This window comes from Peromyscus eremicus, chromosome 14 (assembly GCF_949786415.1).
Source record: "Peromyscus eremicus chromosome 14, PerEre_H2_v1, whole genome shotgun sequence".
In the NCBI taxonomy this organism is placed as follows: domain Eukaryota; kingdom Metazoa; phylum Chordata; class Mammalia; order Rodentia; family Cricetidae; genus Peromyscus; species Peromyscus eremicus.
Genome location: NC_081430.1, coordinates 23,507,634 through 23,535,438, shown reverse-complemented (window position 1 = coordinate 23,535,438; position 27,805 = coordinate 23,507,634). Strand labels below are relative to the sequence as shown.

Below are 27,805 nucleotides of genomic sequence, written 5' to 3'. Positions count from 1 at the left end.
TGGCATCCATTTTGGTGGCATATCCTTTCCTCTTTATCCAGTTTGCTTCACAGTGACCACCCCCACCCCCAACCCTTAAGCCATCAGCGTAAAATTGACCTCAACAGATATCATTTTGATGGGTTAAGGAAGTTCTCAATTAATATCTCAGATTAGATGAAATATCTTGATATGGGCATGCATCATAAACAATCAGCTAATTAGCCCTTACTCTGTTATTCCTCATTTCCCCCAGTATATACAAAATGTTTTCATGTCATTTAGTACAAAAGAATTTAGAAGGTAAGTGCATTCACTTTGAGTAATTATGAAAAATGTTTTAGAGAATGGGGACTTTCTCATCGGCATTATAAAAGATGACTCAAAGGGGTTGATTTAGAGATTTTCCCCAGAAAATATTATTTCCTATAGTCACTCAATAAATCAAACTCCTGACAATGGTCGTGAGAGGATCCCTGTGTATTTTGAACCTCTGGGTTCCAGTTCACATTTTATGAATCGAGAAGATGTGGGATAGGAGAGGAAGGAAAAACTCTGAGCTAAAGGAGTCGAAATTTAATCAGCAGAGAATGAGAACTGAGATGAACAGGATTCTTTGAACAGTAAAATTTGGATATGTATTTGTCCTGGTCCACGCACAAACGAACAGCATACCAACCCCACAGCTTCCTATGGTAGCTTCTGGGACTTTCTAAGCTTCTTTGGGAAACAAGGATGTATTCGAAATATAGCAAAACGGAATGTCCTACTAGTTTTAAAAAATGGTAACATTTTAATTAAAAAAATTATGCATGGTCTCTGTGTGTGTGTGTGTGCGCGTGCGTGCGTGCGTGCGTGCGTGCGTGTGTGTGTGTGTGTGTGTGTGTGTGCTATGACACAATGGTGGAGGTCAGAAGACAGCCACAGGTGTCTGTTCTCTCCTTCCTCTATGGGTTCCCGAGCTGAAATTCAGGTTGTCAGCTCGCGTGGCGAGCACTAACACCCCCTGAGCCCTGTCGCCACGGCCCACCTACGAAGACACTAGATACGGAGCCACGAGATCAGCTCAGACACACTTGTAGTTCAACTCAGTGCTCCGGTGCTTTTGTTTTCCCTGATACTATTATTGCATCATTTTAATTATATTGAAATTTATGTGTTAAGTTTTGAAAGTGCAGCCACTGTCATCAGAAAGACCTGGAAGCAGATCCTATCTCTGTTATTTGCCAGCTAAGTGACCTTGACCTTTTTCCTCTTATCTATAAAATGGGAATGCTAATAGCTAGTTTATTGGGAGGTTGTGAATATAAAGGAGCTAGCTACATAACATCTTATAAATGCTCAATAAATATTAATTCCTTTCTTTTCCTACTGGTTTAAATTTATTTAATAAATGTATAGAATAATCTTATTACTGTGTATTTTATAAACAGAAAAATAAGCTATTAACAATTCTGTCTTTCATAAGAATAAAATAAAATATGTCTTCAAATTATTGACGTAATGCCTCTATTAGTCAAACTAACTTCTACAGTACACAGATTTAAATGAACTTTAGCTATTTCAAATTGCTTTCATTAGACTGAAATGTCAACCAAAGTGCGCAAACCTGGCTATGGACACCTTTCCATGGTTGATTTTGGTTTTGGGGAAATGTTTTGAGAGGATGCCGGGGTCATCTTCATCAATGCACTCATGCTCATATTTGAAATGCAATGCATTCTTCCTACATTCTGACACACTTAGAATAGAATATCTGGGAATCTGATCAAACACCTTCTGGCACCATCAATATACCAAGGAGTGAACATTTCTTTGAAATTCCGGAAGAGACAAGAAGGCAGCTCACAGGATTAACTACAAGGTCATTACCACCAGCCTCACTTGGTGCTTTTTCTATTTCTGACCATAAAAACTTCAACACAATGTCTTCTCAATCCTGAAAAATATATCACTTTCTCTCCCCTTTTTTTTCACCCTTCTTAATCAAAAATGGGAAAAGCCTTCGAGTCAGACTGAATATGAATAAAATACTATGAATAATGCTGCTTATGAATTAAGAAATTGGCCCAAAAAAACAAGCTATGGTGGCACAGGCAGAGGCACATAGATCTCTAGGTTCAAGGTCAGCCTGGTCTACAGAAGGAGTTCTAGGACAGGTAGGGCTACACACAGAAACCCTGTCTTGAAAAGCAAAACAAACAAAAACGAAACAAAATAAAACAAACAAACAAAAAAGAAAGGAAATGGACCAAAGAACTTGAACTTCAGCTTTTCCTCTGCCTAAATGCCTACTCTAGTCTCTTAAACTTTGATGCCTTCTTTGGTCTTTTTCAGACCTCTGTTCTGGAGAACTGCCTTTAATGTTAGCTCAGTGGACATTGAGTAGTTCACAGGGATACATGGTAGAAACGGCCAGGAGAGCTGAAGGATGAAATCTACAAATATTCCAAAGCACACATTTATAAAAGAAAGGAAAAGACACAGAGTAGCTTGATGGTTTTTTAAGAGAGAACAAAACCAAAGCTTTTAATTAATTTGCAAAAGGGAATAAATTACTTTAATTTCCAGAGAGTTCATGAATCAAATACAATGACAAAAAAAATTAGACAGGGTCACCCTTCCTTTCTTAACACAGCATGAGGTTTAGATTCTAAAATTGTAATGTAACATATAGGCAAGGGCAGACTTTCCCCATATACTCGATATGGCAACATACCAGCATTAAAACAAAATCTGTCAGGCGTGTTCCAAGCGAAGATTAACAGGAAGGAAGACATGGGGAGAGGGAGACCATCCATCCATGTCCACACGCTCTGTGCACGGCACCTACAAACTGACCAGACCCTCCCTCATCCGGCTCTACAAAGCAGCCACACTCTGGACCAGATCTAGAATGTAACAGGGGAATGAGGTGTCTTTGGATAAGAGCCAGCATGTTAATTCCTGATGAAAGAAATGCTACTGATAGAAACACTGACTGCTAAATTATTCTTTGCTCCCTCCCTCTTTTCCTGATACCTTAAGTCAACCTCCACTACAGACTGAGACAGGGAGCAAATGTTGTTCTATCTCATAACTAACAGGACCCCGTTTCATGTCCACATTAAAAAAAAAAAAAAGACCAGGAGATATTAGTATAAAAGTCCTGAAAGGAAACATTCTCTTTTCTGCTATGAAACACAATCATATCAAATTGAAAATATTCAGAAATATAGTAAGTCTCACCTATATTACACAGTGACTATATTCTTAGCAGACAATCATCTCTTGCTACCACAGTTCAAACCTGCCAGCATCTAATTTCTCTATATTCAGATTCTGTGAAAACGGCTCTGTTTCCTCTTTTTTTTTTTTTTTTTAAACATGAAGCATTCTAGATGACATGTGAAGAATAAAATTCTTTTCGTGGAACAACATTCGGCTGACAGATGACCATATGACACCCTTCAAACAGTACAATATGTCACATCAGAACGTGGCTGCTGGGAAGTGTATATTCAAGGTAATATTTAATGTTAAAGTCAAAACATAATGGAATTTTACCAGCACTTAGTATGAACACACGTGAAGAAAGGAAATAACGAGCTTTAACTGGAAAACTATTTGTGTTTCATTTACAAAACAACTTGGAAGATGGTTACAGTTTCTGTAAGACATCTCATCGTATTTTAGCTGCAAAATTAAATGAAAAACAAATATGAGCTCTGGTTTTTTGAGTAATCAAGATGAGCTCTGCACTTCATTCACGTTAATGCTCTCCTAAGATTAGCTCCTCCACAAGATTAAGATGGTGATTTCAAACCTGAGCCACACCCCCTTCTAGACTCACCAAGCCCTTGAGGGGGGAAGGACTTCTGGAGCTCCATTTTGTACAAGACTTTGTTGATACAAAGGGTGGAGGTATTTGGTCCTTTGACTTAAACTTGCCATGGAACATAAGACGTTGTCTTTACTCCTAATGACACACATGTTGTGGGTGTGATTAGGAAGGCCAGCATGCATTATCCCACTTGTATTTTCAGGGCAATTTCTTGTTTCCCCACAGTAAAGCTGACTTGAAAGGGATCCTAAGATAAACGACATTGTCAACTACTAAAAACACCTTAGAGGAAATAGCCGTGTAGAATTCCTTAAACAAGGTAGTCATGATAGAAGATGTTTGCCCTAACTGTTCCAAATGACCAACATGTATGATTTAATGTACATCATGAATGATTTAATGATGACCGCTTGTTGGCTTTAGAACACTGTCATGACTTAGCTTCTTACATGTCTAAAAGGGACATGCCTGTCTTTTTGTAGTATCCACAGTGCCTTCTGCAACAACTCTGCCTGTCATTCGGTTTGTGAGGCTCAGGACACTATGGGGCAAGTCTCTGGTCTGCAAAGACGCACAGGACAAATGGGCTGCAATGATGGCGGTGATGGAAACAGTTACAAAGACCTGAGGTCTCGAGTTCTGATGTTTGGGCAGGCACAGTGCAGAGGGGTTTCTATGGATTATATTATTTAATTCCCATATCCAATCTATAAAACAGGCCAATGGCAGAACAGCGAACCCCATTTACAGCCCCAGATCCTCACATCAGCTCTAAAACTTGCTATCTTTTAAGTATTAGGATGAGATCTTTGTTTTCCTGAAGACTCAATGTCCCAATCTGTAAAGAAGAAGAATAGAATGTTCTTCTGAAACACGTTCAGCCCCTCTTCATTGTAGTCTCTCGATTTCCTCCCTAGTGACAGCTTCACCCTCTCTCCTCACAGCTGTCCCAAACACTACTGGGCTCTTTCTCTGTTATCCCTTCCCTGTTACCCTGCCATGGAGATCCCAGTCCTAACTCCAAACACAACATCAGCCACAGGTAGCTTTGTGGTCCCTCAGAAGTCTAAACCCCAGACTTGGGACTGTTTTTGTTGTTGTTGTTGTTGTTGTTGTTTTAAAGATTTATTTATTTATTATGTATTCAGCATGTATGACTGCAGGCCAGAAGAGGGCACCAGATATCATTACAGATGGTTGTGAGCCACCATGTGGTTGCTGGGAATTGATCTCAGGACCTCTGGAAGAGCAGTCAGTGCTCTTAACCTCTGAGCCATCTCTCCAGCCCCTTGGGACTGGTTTTAACCCGCTATTCTCTCTAGACTCGCTGGCCCCTCTCCTATTCACTCTGCTGAAACACGAGGGGAATGTCCATGTCTATGAGAAGATGGGTATCTTCGATGCAGGGGAGGTGTTGCTCATTCCTATCCCTCAAGCCTATCTCTGTAGTGGTACGTAGAATAACTGCTGTCTGAGTCTAAATGAACAGGCTGTTAATGCCAAATTTTCTATAGCCCCCATGTTGTGGCCACACAGGACAACTTCCTATGTCTTTTCAAACTTCTGAGCATCAGACCATGCCAACCTCCCTGCCTGAAGTATCTTTTCAACCTTCTCCACCTGTTAAAACATCCTCATCCACATAGACCCCTGGAAGGTCATACCACCTACGGTACCTTCTCTGATCCTACAAGGCACTTTTCTAGCCTTTTTCTTACTGGCTTTTTTCAGTCCTTGAGTCTATACAGCCATAATGCACTTCCAACAAATTTGGTCACAATTGCTTATTTCTATATTATTCTTCTTTGCCTGACACCCCCATCCCCAACTATAAGAATAAAAACTAGTTACTTACATTTTTCACATCTAATTTCAGTGTGTCAGGCTAGGTAAACAAGTACATAAATACGTATTTGATAGGCTAGTGTTCAATTCAGGAGGTAATGAACAAACCACTTTACCAGAGGACCTTGGCTAGGGGACCCGACACCGCCTTGATTGTTCACTCTGAGAACTAGAAGGTGGAGATGACCTGGCATTGCCCCCTCTTCCGCAGCTCTCCCATCCTTCTCCCGTTCTCCCAGTAGGACTTAAGACAAGTACAGTCATACCACAGACTGTTAACTGGAATGTGGAGGTCAGACCTGAGGAAGACAGGCTAGCTGAAGGTATCTGAATGTTGGCAACATGAGGGGACTTGGGCGTTGAGGATGGGAGAGAATCTATGTTTTTCACTAAGGTCCAGTATTACCCCAAATAAACAACATCAAGTACCCAGATTGTTTGTGTAAAAGCTTAGCCAGCAGCCTTAGGGGCTAGATGAATATTTCTGGTCCTTTAACCCTAAGTAGTTTCAATTTGTCATTATTGTTCTGATATTGAATAGTGCAAGCTCTTAGTCCAAATGTGTAGACATTTTGGACAATACCAACGTCAGCATCATGAAGCCAAAGTCCATGTTCTGGATTTGAGCCATGGGATTGGAAGCCCAGGTTTCCTGTTTGTCCTATTAATGTCTTAACACTAAGGTTAAGATGTCAAATTCTATCAATCCTGACATCCAACATCAGATCAATAGGGATACTATGGTCTTGCTTATACCCAATACTGTCAAAACACATTTAGGGATAACCTTAAAAGCTCACTGATGCTAAGAGTGCAAATTTCCTCTGCTAGATTATCTAGTTGCAAAAGAGAAATAGTAATATGTAGTTACAAAACAGCATGTACATAAGGATGCCCACTTCAATCTCATGAATGACAATCACTGATATATAGTATCTTTAAAATGTTTATGCTTCTATCACAATGTTCAGAGATTAACAACTATATTGATTATTACTGTGTATGAGATGTATGTGAGCAAGCATGAGCACATATTTGTCATGGCACAAGTGTGGCGGTAAGAGACAACTTGCAGGAGTTGGTTCTCTCCTTTCACCGGTTCTGTGAATCAAACTCAGGTCATCAGGCTTGAGTGGCAAGTAACTTTACCTGCTAATACGTCTTGTGGGCCCTTAGTAGATATTTTTATAACTTAAATGTTAAGTTAATATAATATAAAAATAGAAGAAACATAGCATTCTAACAAAAGTCTCCTAAACTGTTGGTAAATGATTCCCAACCACAGAGAAACACAAATATAACAAATCATTCTTTTCTCCTACACCTTGCCTGGTATCTATCAGGAATTGGTGATTTTAATAAAGATAGAGGACCACACAAACACACAGTTGAAATTGAAAGAGGCACATAAACTAGACGCCAGTACATACGTTTGCCCATTGGTCAGGGTGGTTCAAGATATTAACTTAAGATAATACCAACATATAAACTTACTCTTGTCTCCTTTGAAGGATTCTTGGGAGAGAAAGAGATAAAAAACCATGTATGGTTTATGTGGAATCACTCAGCTTGCTCCTGGAGCCATTATGAAGAGATAAGAAAACTACTGTCCAAATGGTAAATACTAGTTGATGTACTGGAGTCACTTCCTGTGTTATACGTGAGAGAGGAGCTGTTATATTAAATCTGGCAGACAACTGTCGATGCCAGCATAGTGTATCAAGAACTTTTCAGTGTGCAGCTTTAAATACGTTTCCATTACCATTCGATTCTAAATTTCCTGGAACACTATTATGGTGCTCAAACAAACAGCCCAATTACACATGTGTACACATATGCATATACTCACAATCTTCAAACACACACACACACACACACACACACACACACACACACACCCCTTCCTAAAGTGAACGTTTAGAAATAAGTCATCTTGAGTCCTTGACGTACCTAGATTGTTCCTCTGACAATTCGCTTTCATGGGGCTAACATCCTGCTTTTGACAGCTGTCTTAGCAAGAAAAGACCCAGACACACAACCACGCTGGTGTCTATTCACGCCATGGTAACCGTGCCGGTTTGAACATTGACTGGTGGCACAACCCCAGCAGATGTAGTCCCCATATGTGCAACTCTATAGATAAGCTCTCCGAAGCGCTGGCATCTGGGTGTCAGCTTCTCCTTCCTGGCCCCACAGCTGAGTGTTCTCTGAGACCTGATTGCTTCTCTGCTGGATCAGCCTGCTGCCACCCACTGTGCTCAGTGGTTCTGCCAAGACTCCAGTGTGCTAGAAAACAGTCAACCAGATAGTCGTCTAATCCCACAGCACTCTGGGAACTCACCTGATTTGCCAGTGGCAGGCACTAAAGTCCATCAAGACAGAGCTTATTCCTTCTACTCTCAATTACTGGGACACGCTTTGAAATCCACCGAACACTAACAGGGTAGTGTGTCTGAAAGCGCTATGGGAAACCGAGTTTTTAAATGTTTCAGGTCTCCAACTGGGAAATTAGTCTGAAAAGAAGATACATCAGAGCAGATGATTTGGATATGAGTTTCTCTGGTTCTGGGCATTTTCACTATAGTCTTGAAATAGTGTCTGTCACAAACACTTATCGCCCAAAAGGCAAGGGAAGGTCATCCTCCATATTTCTGCTCTCCTCACTTGCTCCTTTGCAAGCGAGTCCCTGGATGAATTTTTCCTTCCAATTGGGAGAAACAAAATGAGAAAAAAAAAAGATGCTTGGCAAGTGTGAATCATCAAAGATTAAAAATGCCAAAGCCTTCCTCCAGGGAGGAGAGCTAACTTGATAATAAATTAACAATGACGTGTCCTCCCGCCTGCCTGTACCAGCTTTCCTAACGCAAGGACCCTCCTCTCCCCAGATCGTGCTGACTCCTCACCAACAGACAGAAATCTCTCCACTCAGAGGCCCAGTGTGGGCCTCATGCCTTGAGGGGAGGAAAGAGTGAGGAAATGAGTTTTGTTTGATTGATATGAACTCTATCAATTAGATTCCTGGGTGAAAAATGTCACTGTGATACAAAAACTGGTATTTCTGAGAACACAAAATGGAGATGAGATTTAAATTAAGGACAGCACAATGACATCACTTCAAAAGCCACCACAAAGAGACACTAAAATAACACTGTATGCTTACTTTAAATGAAAATAATTTGATCGCAAAAGCAAAATCTCACAACCTATCCAGTCTGTAGCCAGGGAATTAAAATACAAAATTCTCTGGCCCATACTTGTTTTATGCCTTACAAACATTTTAAAATGGAACATAACCAACGTCCCCAATAGGTCTTGCTTCTCAAATTCTGTGCACAAGGACTGGACTGCCAAGATATTTAGTAAGAAATCATGTAGAGCTAGCATTTGAAACTTGGCCATTTAGGAAACATGACAATTTCAATCCCTGCTATTTTACACGTGTAAGTGAAAAACAAGGGAGGCAAACCCCCCCATGCTCCCCTTCAGGAACATCGTGTTGATCTTAAAGTGTATTTTAAAATTTTTACACATTAGGGAATAGCTGGAAGGTACTTATTTCAAATAGTCTCTTTTGGCAGAATGATTAATGTAAATAATGCAGTAAATGATAATGTGCAAGAAATGAGCAGTGGGGGTGCTCGCCCTGGTTCTGTGGAGTCCTGTGTCTCTCTCTGAACACTGAAACCGTCTACTAGATGTGAACGGTGCTAACATTCTTCTGCAAGGTGCAAAGCCTCTAGTTCTCTGTTTAATACTTTCCCTCTGTACGCTCCTGTGAAGCCCTCTGAAGGAGCTGTTCTGTCTTTCAAAGAGCTTTGACTTAGGCACAGTTAATCACTAACTGTGATAAAGCAATTAAAGGTATTCATAATTAGGACCAGACCAAATGTAAGTAATCAGAAAATTAAAGGGAAAAATGACATTGTGATGGGACTGGCTTTTCAAAAATGACCTCCAGACTGAGAAGGACACCTCACATTGGCGCATGGAGACTCAGGGGCATAATACACTAACCCTACCAGGGCCCAGCAGACAAGGATCTCCCTTACCTGATCAGGATACACCCTGAAACCATTCAGTATTTCTGATGTCTTAACACCAGTACTCAAGACAAAATCATTGATCCATCTGAAGTTCCATACAGTGTGTAGACAAATTCAAATGTGTCCTACAAATACGAATACCTACTAAGAGCACGGTATAATAAGACACAAATATGATCAAGAAATGATTCCTGTCTTCAAAATGCTTATGATGTAGCAAGATGTCTAAGACATGTATGAAGCCATTTTGGATTCTTCCCTCTGCAATACACATAGATATAGCCACGTATGGCTGAACAGAGGTGTCTTTTGGCATAGGAGTGGTAGAATAGTCATCTGTTTACCTAATTTTACACAGTTAAAATTCAGTCCTTGGAATTTTAGGTCTTGTCTCCACCTCTGCACTTCAACTTCAGTTTAGGACTTATCAATTTATTATAAACTGGAGGAAGAACAGAGTATGAATAATGCGTAATTCTTCATCTGTTCAGCCTCATCTAGTAAGCTGTCTGTGGGTGCTCATGTAATATTCCTAAACAGAATGTGTACTTTTCCTGCTCTGACTAAATTGGTCTACATTTAAAAGGAGGAAGGGAGGGAGGAAGGAAGGAAGGGAGGGAGGGAGGGAGGGAGGGAAGGAGGGAGGGGAGGGAGGGAGGGAGGGAGGGAGGGAGAGAGAGAGAGAGAGAGAGAGAGAGAGAGAGAGAGAGAGAGAGAGGAAAGGAGAGAGAGGAGAGAGAGAGAGGAGAGAAGAGGAGAGAGAGGAGAGAGAGGTGAGAGAGGGAGAGAGAGAGAGAGAGAGAGAGAGAGAGAGAGAGAGAGAGAGAGAGAGAGAGAGAGAATAAAACAATAGGCTCTCCGTAACAGAACCTGGCCTTTCAACACTACCTCCCCATTACAATAATCTGGAAGAATCCAAGGCTCCAAGTCATGGAAACAATCTAGAAATTCAGATATTGGTAAATAAATAATAATATTCTGGTCTGGATTAGTGCTATGTGTATTAGAGACCTCAGGCTAATGGAGGTGTAAGGAGGAAGATAAAACACGCATTTTAAAAACTAAATGGGCTTTAAGCAGTTGGTTTCACTACGAGAAAAAGCATACAGAAATGAATGTAAGTCTCACATTTTCATGTTAGTCATGAATTTTGTGTATTTGGTGGGGGAGGCATTATTTTGTGGTTCTGAAAACTCCCTAAGCTTCTCTGAAAATCAGGCTCACCCCCAAACCCAGTGGCATGAGATTCTATTAGATGCGGTTTGGTTGATGTGGCCCCAGATGACTTTCCTGTGCCTTCTCTCTGCAGGCTGCCCCAAGTATCCATTTCTGTTAATGATCTATTGCTTCTGTCTGATTCAGTGCAGCCCACTGGCTATGGAAATGGCAAGTCTCAGCAGGAGACAACAAAATGGTCAGCAAACAGGGCTGAGCCATGTCATTTTCCTCAAATACTTTCCTAGGAACGAAATGACAAGCTTTGAAATGTTGTTGTCTGCTCAGGGCAAATATTTCTTTATTAAACAAAAGTGGATACCTCCAGCTTCCATTCGACCCACAGCTTACAGTATGTTGCTTGAAAAGCTTCTACTGCAAAATAATTTAATGCCAGAGATTTCCCCCATACTTCCATTCTCTGTCACTCTCCACTTCTCCATTAAGGTTCAAATCCCAACTGTGCCAGTTACCAATAGCTGTAGGACCTTAATATCACTGTACCATATCCCCCACCCCAATAACATAACTATACTTAGTCTCAGGATAAGGCCCAGCTAGATGATTAGTGATGAATTACCAATGGTAGTTAGCTGGTTAGTCAGCTGCCAGTATTACAATAGTTTGATCTAAGACAACCCAATTCTCAGTTAAAAAAAAAAATCAGACAGTCTAGCTGGGACTCCAGTGGAACTAAACCATTCTGTAGAGATAATAGACACTGATTAAAGGGCCCGAGTGGGGGCTTAATATTTAGGAAGCCCCAACAATGACTTGTGAAGATTAAACGCTGTCAAAATCATGGGCTGCCCTTCTATATTCAGTCCACCTAAATGGGATCTCAGGAGAGGACACAGCTGATCTCACTATGCATTATTAAATAGTTACCAAGTGTTATCTCCTATGTGACTACAATTCTAAAAGTATAATTTAAAATGTCATTGAACTATCCTTATGGATTAAAGATGCAATTAAAGTAGTCATTGATATTATCATTTGCTTTTGTATTTATGTAGAACTCACAGACTTCCCACTTAGAAAAATTCTTAAAGAAAGAATCTTCCGTTTCTTTAGGTCAAGTCTAGCCTTGCTCTAATCTCTACCCCAGACGGATTCTACCACACCATCATGTCGCTGCAGCACTCCGGTGCTTGAGAGCCGGTTATTTCAAAGGCATTTTCCCAAGGGCCTAAAGGATCCCTTGCATTTTCCTATGTTCAGCAGTGAGGGAAGGAGCTCCTGAGACCTGACAACCCCTGCTGCAGCTGGTCGACCTCCTGGGACTCACACAGGCTTCTACTGGGTGGGGATCTGACCACTCTTTACACAGTTCAACCACCTAAAACAACTGCTTGTAACTTCCCTAAAGCCTCAAATATATTTTTCCAACACAGGTAGATGGAATGGTGTGACTGACATTTCTTAGACAGGATTTTACTGCATTGCTGCAGAACAGTATCATCCCTCGGATCCCTTAACTGGCAAGCATATATCAACAGATCCTAAACTAGCAAGTGCCTGGAAGGTGATATTCACAAGAAGCCGACCGACAATAATATAAAGAGCTGGAGGCTGGGTGAGCCTAGCTCCTGGGCCAGCCCACAGGTTCACACCAACTGCTGGGGGTGTGACAGGGCTCCACAGCATCACCCCCACTGTGCTGTTTTATCTTTGCCTGTGCCTAAAGGGTCTGGTTTTCTGTGCTTGCTGATGGGCACAGTCTAACCCAGGTCAGAATTAGGAGACCATCTGTAAGAGTGTCAGTGGAAGCCCGGGTCTTGAAATCAGAATGGCTCCCACAACTACTTAAAAGAGGCAAGGATCACAATTCCATTTTGGTATTTACAGGAAGTCAAATACTTGGTTTAACTTTCCTTCTCTTTTCTTACCTGTATTTTGAAAGATTTTGGTATTCCCCCCTTCCCACTTTATAAAGTTAGAAAGGTATTTGAACACACACACACACACACACACACACTCGCTTTCTCTTGAAAGACTCTTCTATAGTAATCTTTCCATCTTTAAAATGCTATTAATGTAAACTACAGATGTGAAATTATAGTGTAATTGTTCAATTATATGTTCCATTTAGCTCTTATTGTGTTTACGGATTTTAATATCTTAAAAAATAATTCTGATGGGATTCTTCTAGGCCACTTTTTCTGAGTGTCTTTTGCTGAATAAAAGCATTTACAGGTGTCTGCCTATCAGCTTAGCTTGAGGCACAATGCCCGCAACGGTTACCCTGCCCCAACTCCAATCCTTTCTCAAACTTAAATGAGTCCGAAATGTATTTGAAGTTTGGTAAATTGTGATGGGAAAACAGTCTGGCTCCTGCGACTGGGTTTTGAGTTCCTGGTTCATGAAAATAAGCTGAGTCACCCTGCTTCAGAACATTGCCAGCTAATACAGATAATCAGAATGCATTATGTAACTTCAGGAAATTTATAAAGAATGAATAAAATATTTTTTTTATAAAAGAATGTGAGGCTGGTGAGAAGGTTTGGTGGGTAAAAGCACTTGCCACAAGGTCTAACAGCTTGAGATCTATGCACCTGTGACAGCTGACTTTGACCTTCACATGTGTGCTATGACATGCTTGTATACATGCACACACACACAACAGATAGATAGATAGATAGATAGATAGATAGATAGATAGATAGATAGATGTTCAAGAGACCCGATACCATATCTAAGCCAATCCAAGCAAAACACTGTCCTGTGGCACAGACTGGCAGAACTTACATGCATCGCCACAGATATATAAAAAGTGACAAATAGCCAGGTGGTGGTGGCGCATGCCTTTAATCTCAGCACTCGGGAGGCAGAGGCAGGTGGATCTCTGTGAGTTTGAGGCCAGCCTGGTCTACAGAGCAAGATCCAGGACAGGCACCAAAACTACATGGAGAAACCCTGTCTTGAAAAACCAAAAAAAAAAAAAAAGTGACAAAACTATTCATATTTATGTTATAGCCCAATATCATGCTTTTCTAAGGCATCTGTTCATTTTTAAACTGATCATATATTTGTCTTTCTATCTCACTTTATTCTCCAAATAATTCACTCACTCTTAGCGCCTCAATCAGAGTGAACGCTATTCCCATAACTCACAGACAGCAGGCTCCCCAGAGCACCCCATCAAGACATGCCCATCACAGTGTCAATGTTGTCCCAATTTCCTAATCTCTACCGAGTGTGACTGTGCTAAGAGAACACGTGTCAAAGTACAGCTGCAACTCTCAGCCCCTCCCTGAGGACTCACATGAACACCAAACTTTAAAAGGTGTATGTGAAGGGCATGGACTGTGGGAACCTGTGGCCATGGCAAGGGGTTGCTGGTGATCAGATCCTGTGTGTTCATCTCATCTAAGGCAGGCACCCTGTATATCCACTCTGTGTAGCTCTTGTAGCCGTCTGCAAATTAAGAAGTATTGTTATCTCCATTTGGGATTCAAGAAACTGACATGTGAAGAGTTGATGTTGCTTGTCAAGTTCATAGAATGAAGAGCAGAAATGCAATCCAGGTGCAACCCTCAAAAGGAACTGTGTTAGTCAATTTTTCCTACTGTGATTCTACACTCAAAGTGGGTCACTAAGAAGCAAAACTATGACTCGTTTTTGTATTACTGCATTTTCTTCTACCAGATACTTATTAGGTGTTCAGAAAATATGTGCTGGACTAAGCTTTCTGCTTTCTTATTTGTGTCTCATTTCCAGGGCACCTGACACATTTAGATTTGTGACTACAAAGACCCATTTTCTAGTTTCAGTCTACTGGACAAATAACTTTAACTTCCCTCCACAGCAAGTTAACTCCAACCCTATCATCTACCCACATTTCTCACAGTATTCCTCCATAAATTATGGCAAATGTTTATTCTGCAAATCAAAGTCAGCAAGGTCCATAAAGCCCAGATGATATGTATATCTACCTCAAGATTCCTCTGAAGGATTCTCCATCGGATGAGAGCATGGATGGATACTTTCTGACATGTCGGATGATGAATGCTGTGCAGCAGGCATAGGGCACGTCACATGAAGACTTAATGTCATGCTAACATGACTTACATCAAGGGGTAGTAACTGAATCTACCTTCTAGTTCTCCTGGAATTCTGATTGGTGGGTTGTTCTCATTTTTCTAAGCAATTGAAAGAATAGGATCTAGGAATAGCAGCCAGTCACATTTATTCTAAAGGATAATTTGATTCTGGAATCTCTTTACAAGCTCTGTTTCTACCAGGAGCCTTTAAATAGACTGTTCTGACAGTTTGCTTGGTTATCAAGATAGAGACTGTCATCTGAGGTAAAATTTTCCATGTTTTTCTCTGAAGCAGCATATACTACCTAATGCCAATACTAATAATGTAACCAATTTTGTTGTATTCAATGAAAAATTATTCTTTCACCAAAGAGGATTTTATTGATAATGTTCTCATATTTCTATATTGAAAATATCCTTGATAGGCATTACCATATTTCTTAAAACATAGACATTATCCTAGATTATCTAACACAGAGACAAAACTACTAACAGATGTTTATCAAACTTTACAACCCAGGTATGAGACGATGCCTACTACTGCTTCCTCCATTTTCAGAATTGGAGGCACATTGAGGGCTAGAGTGCACTTCAGATCTACACAGTTCAAAAGGAGCCAGCTGGGATGTGAATTCAAGTTGGCTGGATGCAGAAATCCACATTAAATGAGTCTGTCTACCCTCTCCTGTGCCCAGAAGATGCTGATGATAACTGAGCTGGGGATGTGAGACAGGCCTGGGTGCTGGCTGTTGGGTAAAATTTGTGCATTCATTCTCCGATTAACCATTTGCCTTCTGAGCACCACATAGAAAGGACTCAGACTTTGCAGTCCAAGTACACTACATCAGTACTTACTCCAGCCCCTTACTCTGACTTAGTCTGTGCTTTCTATGACTCTGTGGTATGGGAGCTTTTAGAGCAAAGCTTCATGAGTTAACTTTTCCCACATTATATAAAAAAAAAACCAAAAATGAACAGCTTTAATGTCATCTTTTGCTTTAATAAATAATGAATTATAGCAGGAATGTTAAAATGACAGGTTTTCAACTTCTCTAAAGTGACAGGTTTTCGGCTTTTGTAACTATATATTCTCTCAAAATCATGGCTAGCACTTTCATTTGGCCTGTTGGTTTTGAATAATAAATTATTTTTCTAAGCCTAAAACAACATTGAAGGCAAATTCATTAATAATGAAACAATGGTTTGATATCAACTCTTAAGTGCTTCAGTTTTTCAATTTTGAGAATAGAGATGTTGATACAATATAATACTTGTTTTCCAGATATGGCTCAGTAAGCCATACCAACATCGTCTTTGAATAGAGAGAAGCCACAAAGGTGAGCTGCACCCTGCAGGTGGGAGAGCCAATCCATCACCTTATTCTGAATTTGCCAAATTAGGTAACAAACAGGCCACCCCTCTTTCATAAGCCTTATTTCAATTTTTTTTTAACTCACCCAAATCCAGTAACCCAGGCCAGTCACTAAGAGAAGTTGCAAATTAACTTAGACTACTAAAAACATTTTCTAAATGCCAAACTGATATCTTACTTGAGGTAAAGACGTGAAAGAGGTAAACGGAGGTAGGAATTCTGCTTTTTCTTCATCTTCTTTTGAAATAAAAGTACTGCAACCCTTACTTTCGATTGTTTTACAGCTCAATTGATAAGGTGTGTTCTTTTTTTTGTTGTTGAAGAAAATTTAAAAGCAACTAATTTAAATATGCAAAATTATCTTGAGTTGTTCATACGTGAACTTAAAAGCCGTGCAACACAGGAAAATTAAGTAATTATGCCTCCAAGTTATTTACTGCAATTAAGCTCATTTATCATATGCAAATTAGTGCAAACTGGTCTCATTAGTTACTAAATTACTCAATATGAGCTGAACAATGTAGCACTCCAGTTTGTAATGAAAAATCCCTGTAGAGGCAAGCAGTATCAATTAAGCTAATTTGCATATGCAAATATATTCACTAACTTTCTCTTTTTCTATATTTAGTTTTACATTTTCTTACCATTCCAGATCATACCAAGACTGTGGGGTCATTCACCTCTCTCAACTTACCCTATTGAAACTAAAGGGATTAATCCAGAATGCCTCTAGTATTAGAAATCATTTTATTTTAGCATTTATGTCCAGCAAGATACCACCTCACTAGGAACAATCAGGACTGAGGACATAGTTTCCCACAGATCTTTGTTTGATACTTAGAGTTTCCAGTGAAACAAAGATGACATTCTGCTTCATCAATAAAGCAGCATACCTAATGTCACTCTCAACAAGTCCCTTTGAAAACGTGACTCCCAGAGGAAGCTGGAATGCTGACTAAGCTATCCAGCACCTGAATACAATCATATTTTGTCTATTTGTTTTAGCTTTTGGTACACTGCAGGTTTAATCACTTTCTTCTGCTTAGATATTTGATCAGATGCTTTTTGTTTTTGTTTGATGAGTATGGGTATGCCCTGGTTTGGGGAGGCCAGTGGCCCACACTGTGTACCTTCTTCAATCAATCACTTCCTTGTGGTTTGAGGCAAGATCTCTCCTTGAACCTGGAGCTGGCCATTACACTAGGCTGGTTAGCCAGACAAATTGCAGAAATTATCCTGCCTGCCTTCCCAAGCACTAGGATTACAGTTGTGTGTCACCACACCCAGTTGTTCACGGTTCTGGGGATGACACTCAGGTCCACGTGTTTGTGTTGCAACGTTTAGTGACTCAGCCATTTACTAGCCTCTTGCTCAGATTTTTGACTTGTATTAGTAGACCTTTTAATCTTCTTTGCTGAAATGAAAGAGACTGAAAGAGTGTTCAACCACAGCAGCGTGATCATCCTCTGCCCATCCTCAACATTGCTATAAGTGTCTATGTTTCCACGGTATTTTTTCCACCAGAATCCTTAGTTTTTCCTCTGTGATTAGCTGATGTCTGAGAGTAAAACAGTACTGTAACTGAACGTACTTAGATTATAACAAAGACACACACACACACACACACACACACACACACACTTTTCCTTATGACATCTGCCACTTTAAAAAAAAAACCTTTTCTGGTAGAAAACCATATGTTCTCATCTGCCTAACAATTCTTTAAGAAGGACCAATTAATCATGATTTTGGTGCATTCTATTATCTAAACTTCAAAGCATGGAAAACAACTGGAATATAAATCCTGAATTAGTTTATTCTAGACCTGTTCCACGACATCCTCTGCCAAAAGCACAGGTTCTTCATTTACTTGAAGCAAGAGTACCCTGCTTTTCCAGGTGCTAGGTTTGATTTTATCATCTTAATATTTATAGGTGAGGATAGCAATATTAATATGGAACATGAAAAAGCAATATCACAACAACAATGGCATAAACATTATTTACAGAGTAAAAAAAAAAGCCAACCCTCTGCTAAGAATATACAGATAATTAAAGCATTCCATTCATAATTCTGGCACCTGGGGGAAAGCTATTCCAGTGGTTAATTTTATGACTTGCAAATATGATATTTGGTATCTTGTATTGTGTTAATTTTGATGAACTGAAGTGTAAATATTCAGCCTGGTCCCTACATTGGAAGAGTAAAAAGCAACAGCATTTGTACTTTAAAAAATTCTTACTCATTTTTAGTGTGTGTGTGTGTGTGTGTGTGTGTGTGTGTATGTGTGTGTACGCACGCTGTGCGCGCGCGCATGCAATAGCACATGTGTGGAGGTCAGAGGATACTCTGTAAAGGCCTTTCTCTCCTTCCACCTCTACATGGGTTCTGGGGATTGAACTCACATTGCCAGGCACGAGCAGCAGGCACCCTTTACCTGATGAGCTGCCTCAAGAGAGCCCGCTTGTACTTCCTTATGGGAAGGAAAGCATAATTAAGAACAATATGCCCAAAGAGAACTTGAAAAGCAGGAGCCGAATTCATAGTCACATGCATGTGTTTGGTAAAGGTCCCTGTAATGACCTCCCAAAGTGCTGGGACTCTTACTTGACCTGCCATAAAATGTGCACTCTTCGGCTTCCAACATGTCCTTTCCCATCTATCTCAGAAAAGTCAAACAAACTACACATCTTGACTTGGGCCCCTGCACAGCCTCACACTTGCAGGGCTGACATCCCATGAGCCTGCAACTGTCCCATGGATCATGCTTCAGTCCTAAAGACGCTTGAAAACTGCAGGTTCCCTGGGTCTATTCTAGTGGTGGCAGTCAGTGGTAAGGCTCTGTGCACAGTGGCCCTTGAGGTACACACCACATAACACCTGCCCTTAATCTTGCCTGCATGTGCCAGTACTGAACCATCAGACATGCTGAGAGAGAGACAGAGAGACAGAGAGACAGAGAGAATTTCACAGAACAAAATCATCACACAGTTTAGAATTTTTCCCTTTACAAATTTTACTGATCTGATCAAATTTTAAGAAAGTTCATAAAATATTTTTCCTGAAAGAACATACAGTGAATTATATTAACATATTAATATTATTTAATATTATATAGGAATATAGTTATAAAAAATTAATGCTAATAATTATATTAATATAATATTAAATATTAATACAATACTGATATATTCAAAGCATTTATTTCCTTGACAGCATGGACACACCCAAAACAAAATAAAGAAGCCTTTCTTCATCTCTAAACCCCATAAACCCCTTGGTCTATATTTAAATGAAACGGCTACGGACACAGGTAGCACAGAGGTTTGGCATGTGATGAAGTCACAGGCATTTCCTGAACCCCACACTGGCATTTTGAAGTGACCTCACCCCTACAATTTGATCAGTTTCCTACTTCACTCTAGCTATAAATATCTTAATTCTCCCCTTTTATTACCACTGTGTTTTAGATTGCCTTTATTGTTTTCTGGGTACCATCTTAACCTTGTGGTAGTATCCGGGATCCAGATTCAACTCTGGTTCCCAAATAGACATGGGCTTGAGTTATTTAACTTTTCTATGCCTTAGCTTCCTCACTCTAAAAATGTTCATAATCATGACACTATATATATACATATACATATATATACATATGTATATATATGTATATAAAATGAGCACTCAATGACATAGAAAATGGAAGTTAGCATAATATATGAGACTAGCAAAATCAATACATTCATGCTATTACCCACCTGGACTATACTTTTATAATTGAAACACACACACACACACATACACATACATACACAGAAGATTGCACATTTGTGCCCACAACAGTTGGTATTTGCAGTAGAAATTTTTAGTTACAGTCAAAATATTCAATGCCAGGAAACTGATTAAATAAACTGTGAAACATTCATATGATGTTTGGCTGATATATGGATAACAATGAAAATGATTCAGTGCAGGTAGATGATACGAATATGAGATATTTATTGCATAAAGAAGGACAGAAATAGAGTTAGTTTCCAATACTCCAAAAGTACTTGATCCTTGAACCTTAACATACAAACATATTTTCACCACATGCAAAACTATTTTACCTGGACTTCACTTTCTTGGCTGTCATCCGACTCTACCATAACCATCTAGATTCTCGTCCTTCCTCCCTGGACCTTGTTAAGCTTTCCTTCCATGCCTCATCCTTCTATGCAATGAGTGTTTATCCTACTGAAGGACTTATTCTCTCTACCTGGGGGTTATTAGAATTCCTTTCCTTAGCAACATCAAATCCTGCCTCTGCCTCGTATCTGACTGACCACATGTACCAGAGATGCTTGTCCTTATTCTCCTTTTCCTCCGGATCACTTCTACAGGTCTTCAATCCATCCCTTGATTATAATTATCAGCCATCTACGCTCTACTGATTTTGAATTCCCAGTCCCCTTTTCAACCCTAGGCTCCACAGTGCTTTAAACTGAGATTGTGCCTAGAATTTCAACTCCTTACCTAGTATCAACTCTGATTTTTGAGAGAAAATGTCTTCCAAAAACCCTAAGGAAAGGGATCATCAGATAAGGTTACCTTAACCTATAGGGTCTATGTGTTATCAACCCTGTCATGTTCATTTGTCCTTAATGTCCATGTGCTAATGACTGCCTCAGTTCTATACTTTCCTGTCTATCCACAGGGCTCTACCTCAGAGACATCTTCACTTTCTGTCTTGGGCTATTTTACATCAGGTTCTAACAACTCCAAAACTCCTAGATACTGTGTTTTGATAAGCCTAAACCTTTGCTTGTTCCTTCTTGCATAAAAACCTTCCCCACAGGATCCTCACTATTTAGAGAATGGAACTTGCACCTCCCAGGTTAGCTCAGTAGCCTGGTAACACATGGTGTGCATGATTTCTCCACCTTCACCACTCATGCGCTTCCTGGTCAAGTGAGCCGACCATCATATCAAACATCACAACAGTTCTTCAAATGAGGCCTACGAGCATTTGCCTAGATCTCTTTGCCTCTCATGTTGCCTTTGGTTGGAATGTTATTCTGCTGTCTCTGCCTAATAAACTGCTCATTTATCAACAACTTTGAGATCCCATCTTTGATGTCTTATGGGCAAATTAGAACTTGGCTCGTTCAGATTCCTACCATACTCAACCACTGTAACATTTCTCATTTTATGAAGCTTATTTCCTTCCTTTAAATGAATGTAAGCTAATTCAAAACAACAGCTCCATGTAGTGAATTTTGTATTCCTGTTCAATGTTTGAAACTCTGGTGGGATGGTCAATTACTATAAATCATAAGGTCAGGGATCAGACCTATCATCTGAATGCTGGAGGTTTTGTCAACTATTTGCATGGGATGGAAGGGTCAGAAAGGAAGTACCTCTCTCCAGATTCCACCAATCCATGAGTCTACCAGAGATCTTTTCAAAACGAAATATATGAAGCCATCTTAAGCTTTTGCAGCATTGATACTTTGTTGGCTGTGGTACTGACACTCATCTGTGGATGAGAGGATTTCCTTGCTAATTGGGCAGATAACTAAAGAGAACTTGACAAGGGCTCTTCTTGCTATGACCACCCTAAGTCTAGTATTGTAAATTTCTGCACAGACCCTTACATTGTTCTTCCACTCACAACCACTGTGTTAAAATCAAATGATATGAGAAGCTCTCATTTCCAAGGCAATTTCAAGATCCGATAATTCACCTGTGCTTGAGTATCTTGCCTTGATGGTATTTATCAAGCCACCCATCTATCCCCTTAAAGCCAATATCTCCAAACAGTTCACATGTGGTCAGGTGTATCTGGGACCTTTATGATAAGAGAGTGTTTTTTTTTTTTTTAACTTTAATCTGCATTCATTACCTTTTCCCCACTAAGCTCTGAGGACACTGTCAGTATAGTATTGCTTTATTGAGTTCTTCCAATACACAGACAGGGTAGTACTGTCCTCTTTAAGTTATGTGTTCTCCAGTTTCTCTGGGTTCTTTGCTGCTCTTCATGTAACATGATTTCTAGGTCATGCTCATGACTGTGCTCAGTCTCCCCCAAGTAATACCCAGCTATAAAGGCTTCTCTTATAGTCTGGTGTCTAAGGACAATATAAACCAACCAAAAGTAATGAGAAACCAACAGTCTCCTCTTCAAGCCTCTGTTCTCTAAGTAAAGCATGGTGTTGAGCAGATATTTGGGATATTCTCCCTATATGAGGTGTTTACACCAAATTGCAATCAGTCCAAACTCTTACATGTTCCATTAGTTTTAAAATATTGCAACTTCTAAATTACACCCCTGTAACGGACTTTGAACTCAGAAAACAATAATCTAGAGCTACTGTCTGAACTACTCTCTTATTGACTAAGTATAAGACTGAATGTACCAGAATCTAAGTAGCAATAGCCCTGTATCACAAAAGAATCCAATAATATATTTGTTCCAGTCTATATAGAACATGTAATAGAGATCCCAATCCTGAACAAATCATGTACAGGAAAGAAAAAGATAAAAATCAGAAGGTCTAAAGAGAAATGTGATCCTTTCTGTATCCTTAAAATGAACATGGAGTTATTGTGAAGGTAACTCTAAATATGTATGTAGCTTCCATTATAGCGGCTCAAGAAATACCCCTTCTGAGATAATAGATTTTAATGAGAATCAGAAACAGAATATTCTGGCAAAATTAAGGCAAGACACTGCAGTGCCTTAAATTTTCAATTGTAGGCTATGATTTTTCACACAACAAAATTCTTGCAGGAGGCCTGTGAGAGAACACATTTCTTTCCTTGACCCAGTAGACTTGGTAAATCTAGGTGGAGATGGAGAATATTTCCTTTGAACACACATGGCGGGGGTGGGGGGGATTCCCAAGCTATCAGTCAAGGGGCTAGAGAACTAACAGCTGTGACTAGACCTGACTTTTCTCAAGAAAAAATCTAGAATGTATTCCTAGTGTACAAAATTTAGGGGGATAACCTTCTAGATCTAACGCTACTTAGGGTCATCTTCTGGCTATTCCTTTGCTTAGCTCTGAATGGATAAGAATCTAGAAAGCATCACAACATCTTCTAAACGTTATTCTGGACAACGTGGAACAGTGATCCAAGGGTAAAGGTGGACGCAATAAACAGATGGTATAATCTTAAGATGGTAGTAAGATAGTTAAGTAAAATGCTGAGCCAGGGATGGATTTTCTTCTGCACCAGAGAACTACAGCCTCATCCTAGTACCTTTTCCATTTATTTATCATGAAATGTGCCAGCAAAACCAATTATTATTAGAGCCCCTTACTTAAATAGGGGCTTAAAAATTCACACTAAGCAATTTTCTAATTTGAGGAGGCAAACATTGGGACTGGAAGCATTTAACAAATACAAACTCAAGCAAAGAACTGAAGTTTGACGACACACACACACAAATGCCACAGCACTTTCACAACAAAACTCTGCTCTTTGGAAAGCAATATGTAGCTCAGAGGACACACACATGATCACTCTGGGAACAGCCCGTCACTACACACTGTGCATCAGCTGAGTACAATTCATCTAAATTATCACAGCACAGATAATACTTGCCCTCCCTTTCTCATTAATTTTCTCTCAGGGAATGGCTTTCTAAAAAGGAAAAAAAAACAAATTCATAAGAATTTGTGAATTCCAAGATAAAGTAACAGTAATCAAATATGTATCAAAAAATAAAAACACGGACAAGAAGATTACAAATATGAGATTTTCTTGGTAAGACGGAAGGAAGATGTTTTAGGGGTACCTGCAAAATGTGGCTTCCCAGATGTGCTTCAAACACTTCAATGGCTAGTGCGCTGGGGCTTCTCCTTCGCGGTGCACCTATAACTTGAAAGAAAAGAGAGAGAGAGAGAAGAAGAAGAAAAACAATTGAGTTGGAGTTCTGATGTCAGATTTTCAGCTTAATCTCTCTCCATTTGCATTACCACTCTCTTACAGCACCAGTGAGTTCTGGAAGAAACACTACCCACTGTCCCTTTGGGTCCTGAGCTGTTTGAACCTAAGTAAAAGCTTCGTCTGAATATCAGTATCTACAAACTTCAAACAAATAACCAAAAACTCAAAACACTCCAGACTTAAAATTTTAGACAGTTTTTCCTATACTGAGGTAAAAACACACAAATGTTCATATTTCTTCAGAACAAGTGAATATAGTTTTTCTATAAACTATGACATTGCTCTTTTTTAAGTATAAGTAGCAATAGTCCCAACCCCCACTCCATGCTAGAGCAAGATAAACTCCAAAATCCCAAACAGGACACATCTAGTATTTTTTAATATGTAAGTTCATCACAACTTACAAAGAGTCATGTGTCAGAGGACAGAGTTTCTTTAAGGGGCATTTACACTGGTGTGATGTGTCAAGCAGAGTGGCTTCCGTATCTCTGAGTGCTCATGTGACTATTCTACAAAGCCAGCAAGCAGTTCAGATGGACCCTGGTCAGCACACACTTTCATCAGTGGCTGTCTCTGGTCTGGAGATGCCAATCATCACTGTTCTCCTTCCCAAGGGGCAGCCTGCTGGGTGGCACCTGCCACTCCAAGAGACCTCATAACACACATGCACTTCTGACACAGCGTGGATGGAACCCAGAACTGAGGGTCCTTCCTTTCCAGTATTTTAAATCTACAGTGCCAGCCTGCTGTTCTATGGGGTGCTTATTCTTTCTTCTAGAGTCTCAAGTACTGTAAACACCTGTTTGCTCTACAGAGTTTTAAGAAAGGACATGTTTAGAGCTTTTCTACGTTTCTGACAAGAAAGATTCTCCATGATCGTCCTGCTTCTTCACACTCAGGTACTAAGAGGAAACAAAGTCGAAAGCCCTTGCTTCCTCACAGCTAAAGCCTCTTTCAGCTGATGGACAAGACAGTTCTGTCAATCAGTACTAGAGGAATGCCACTTCCTTTTGGTTGCCACACCAATCGCTCCTAACGAGAGCTGAGTAGGGTTGCAACACAAATGCACACAATTACTGTGCCGTGTAGACACAGGAAGCCTACTCTAATTACCAAGAAGACACATCTGAAAGGCACTTTGGAAATAGCATGAGCGCCAAGTGCCATTATTGCTACAAGAGAGAAGGGAAGGAGACATTTTCTCAATGGAAAAATGTATAAAATATAATTGAAGAGTGATGATTATTAAAAAATATTCCAGGTGGAAACTCGAGTCCCATATCCCTGTTTCCTTCAGAAGTAAAACATACAACTAATAATTTTCAAATGGGGAGAAACCTCATTTCTTTGCTGAGATTAATCTTTATCATAGGTGCAGACATAGGATTTTACTTTTTCATATTTAAATACATTTAAGTAGCACTGCTGTGTATGTGTGTGCATGTGCTTCTGATTAATTTTCTATTCTAACATGCACATTACTCCCTTCAAAACTCCTTTGGCATTTTTGATAATGCAGCTGTCTTGCTGAATACTGTTTTCAGTCTCTAGAGTGCTAATTGCACATTATGGTAGCTTGGTGTGAATGATCCCACATGAATAAAATCTGCAGCTTTTTTTTTTTTTTTTTTAAGATTATGGGGATGGGTGGTTTTTAGGAGGGAGAAGGGAAGAGCAGAAAAACTTCTAAAATGTCCACTCCCTTTTAGAGGCAGTAATTATGATTCAGAGTTTATTAATAGTTCAGAATTTGGGGAGATTTTCGATCACAAGCCGTGAAATAAATAACTGCATGCCATTTAAAGTAGGATTAATGTTGGACTTCAGATAACAGAAAGTATTCTATGAATAACTCAATAAGGTGGGACTGAAAGTGCCAGAGCCAGTGACTTTAGAGAGCCCTCCAGCTTCCCAGGGAATGTAAGGAAGCCTTTATTTACTAGAAGGCCCACAAGGCAAGCTCTAGCAACAGCAGATGGCAGCTCAAATGTTTCTAGAAGCCCCAGAAACAGTTGTCTTGAATAACGCGCAGGGATTATGCAAGCCTGGCTTCCGCTGGCCTTTCTCTTCCTGCCTTTCCTTCACCAGTGCTCAGGTTGTTCTACAAAAGGATGTCTTCATCAGGTCTCACATCCTTGACTCTGACCCAAGCAGTTATTCTTTGTTCTCCAAATCCTCCGGAAGCCTCCGCGTGCATCCCAGCACACGCTAGCACAATATCCCAGTATTCTGGAAGTGGTTTCATGCTATTCTACTCAATGGCGTTTTTATGACGCTGGAACTCCTCTTGATTTATCTGTTTTGCACTTATGCAGGTGATGTGGGGCTGTAATGACAGCTCCTAATTTTACAGCCAACATAAATATGTTAAACAGGAGCCCATTACGCCCCTGGTAGGAGCCCTGCTTTAACTCTGGCATTATTGGTAACTGAATAGATGTTAAATATGGACTTCTCCTGCACATCTCCTTTGGTACTCTCCATTTTGAGAACTGGTAGACTTATAATGCTGGGACAATGGAAACAGTTATTCTGTTTTTTCCTGCATTAATATCACTGTGTCTGCAGAGTATCATGAATGCCAAGAGGACTAAAGAGCATGACCTCAGTGAGGTCTACTGTCTTTAGCATGGTAACCTGCTTTGTGAATATGGCCCTGTCTCTTCGCTTCCAAAAGGTTACACTTTCCAAGTTCCTTTGGTAGCTCCCACACAACAGTGCCAAGGTACTAGACTTTTTTTCATTCCACCTGCTGATAAACTTCATTTATCAGTTTATTTAGTTAAGTGACTACTTTTTGAAATTGAAAGAGCACTAAATTAATAAAAACACTCATAAGCAGAACATTACTAAATAAATGGAGACTACTTTCCATTGTCTGTGAAGACTGCCACTAACTCACAGAAAGGAGAGATGAATAGTCTGAACAGCATATACAAACTGTTCAAAGAAAGCAAGCACACCATATACTTCAACTTAAAACTCTACTCAATATCTGCTTAAGTGCCCACTGGATGCTGAAAATCTCTAGCTAGGAAGTGGGGACTAGTGTTGGGACTCAGTTAACAAATACAAGAAAATCTGTTGCTTAAGACTGGGCCCAGGACGGGTGGTGGTGGCGCACACCTTTAATCCCAGCACTCAGGAGGCAGAGCCAGGCGGATCTCTGTGAGTTCGAGGCCAGCCTGGGCTACCAAGTGAGTTCCAGGAAAGGCGCAAAGCTACACAGAGAAACCCTGTCTCGAAAAACCAAAAAAAAAAAAAAAAAAAAAAAAAAAGACTGGGCCCAGCATAAAATTATCCTTAAAAAGCACCATTATCTCATATTTTATAAAGGTTGAAAAGGAAGCACCCAGAGTTTTAGAGCTTTTAAAAGGAAGACATGTACAGGGGAAAGCATTTTTTTTTTTTCAAAGAAATTAGCTTAGGAAATCCTGGCTTAGGAAATCCTGGTCTTATGTTTCAGAAATCCCTAGTGATGTGAGAAGCTGTGAGGACGAGGCACTTGGCCCAGCTCTCATCAGAAGGTAGAAGGCATCCAGGGAAACCAGTT

General features: G+C 40.0%; 1 protein-coding gene across 6 annotated transcripts in view; it reads right to left on the bottom strand.

The window, feature by feature from the left end:
• Npas3 (neuronal PAS domain protein 3) overlaps nucleotides 1-27,805 on the bottom strand; it is an 839,001-nt gene that overhangs the window by 410,362 nt on the left and 400,834 nt on the right. For 4 of the 6 annotated variants that reach the window (XM_059279250.1, XM_059279251.1, XM_059279252.1 and 1 more), the window contains one exon: nucleotides 24,101-24,177. In XM_059279250.1, the coding sequence (XP_059135233.1) occupies nucleotides 24,101-24,177 (77 nt within the window). Of the gene's footprint in view, nucleotides 1-24,100; nucleotides 24,184-27,805 lie in introns of all 6 variants that reach the window. The other 2 variants (XM_059279248.1, XM_059279254.1) reach the window with 1 other exon arrangement.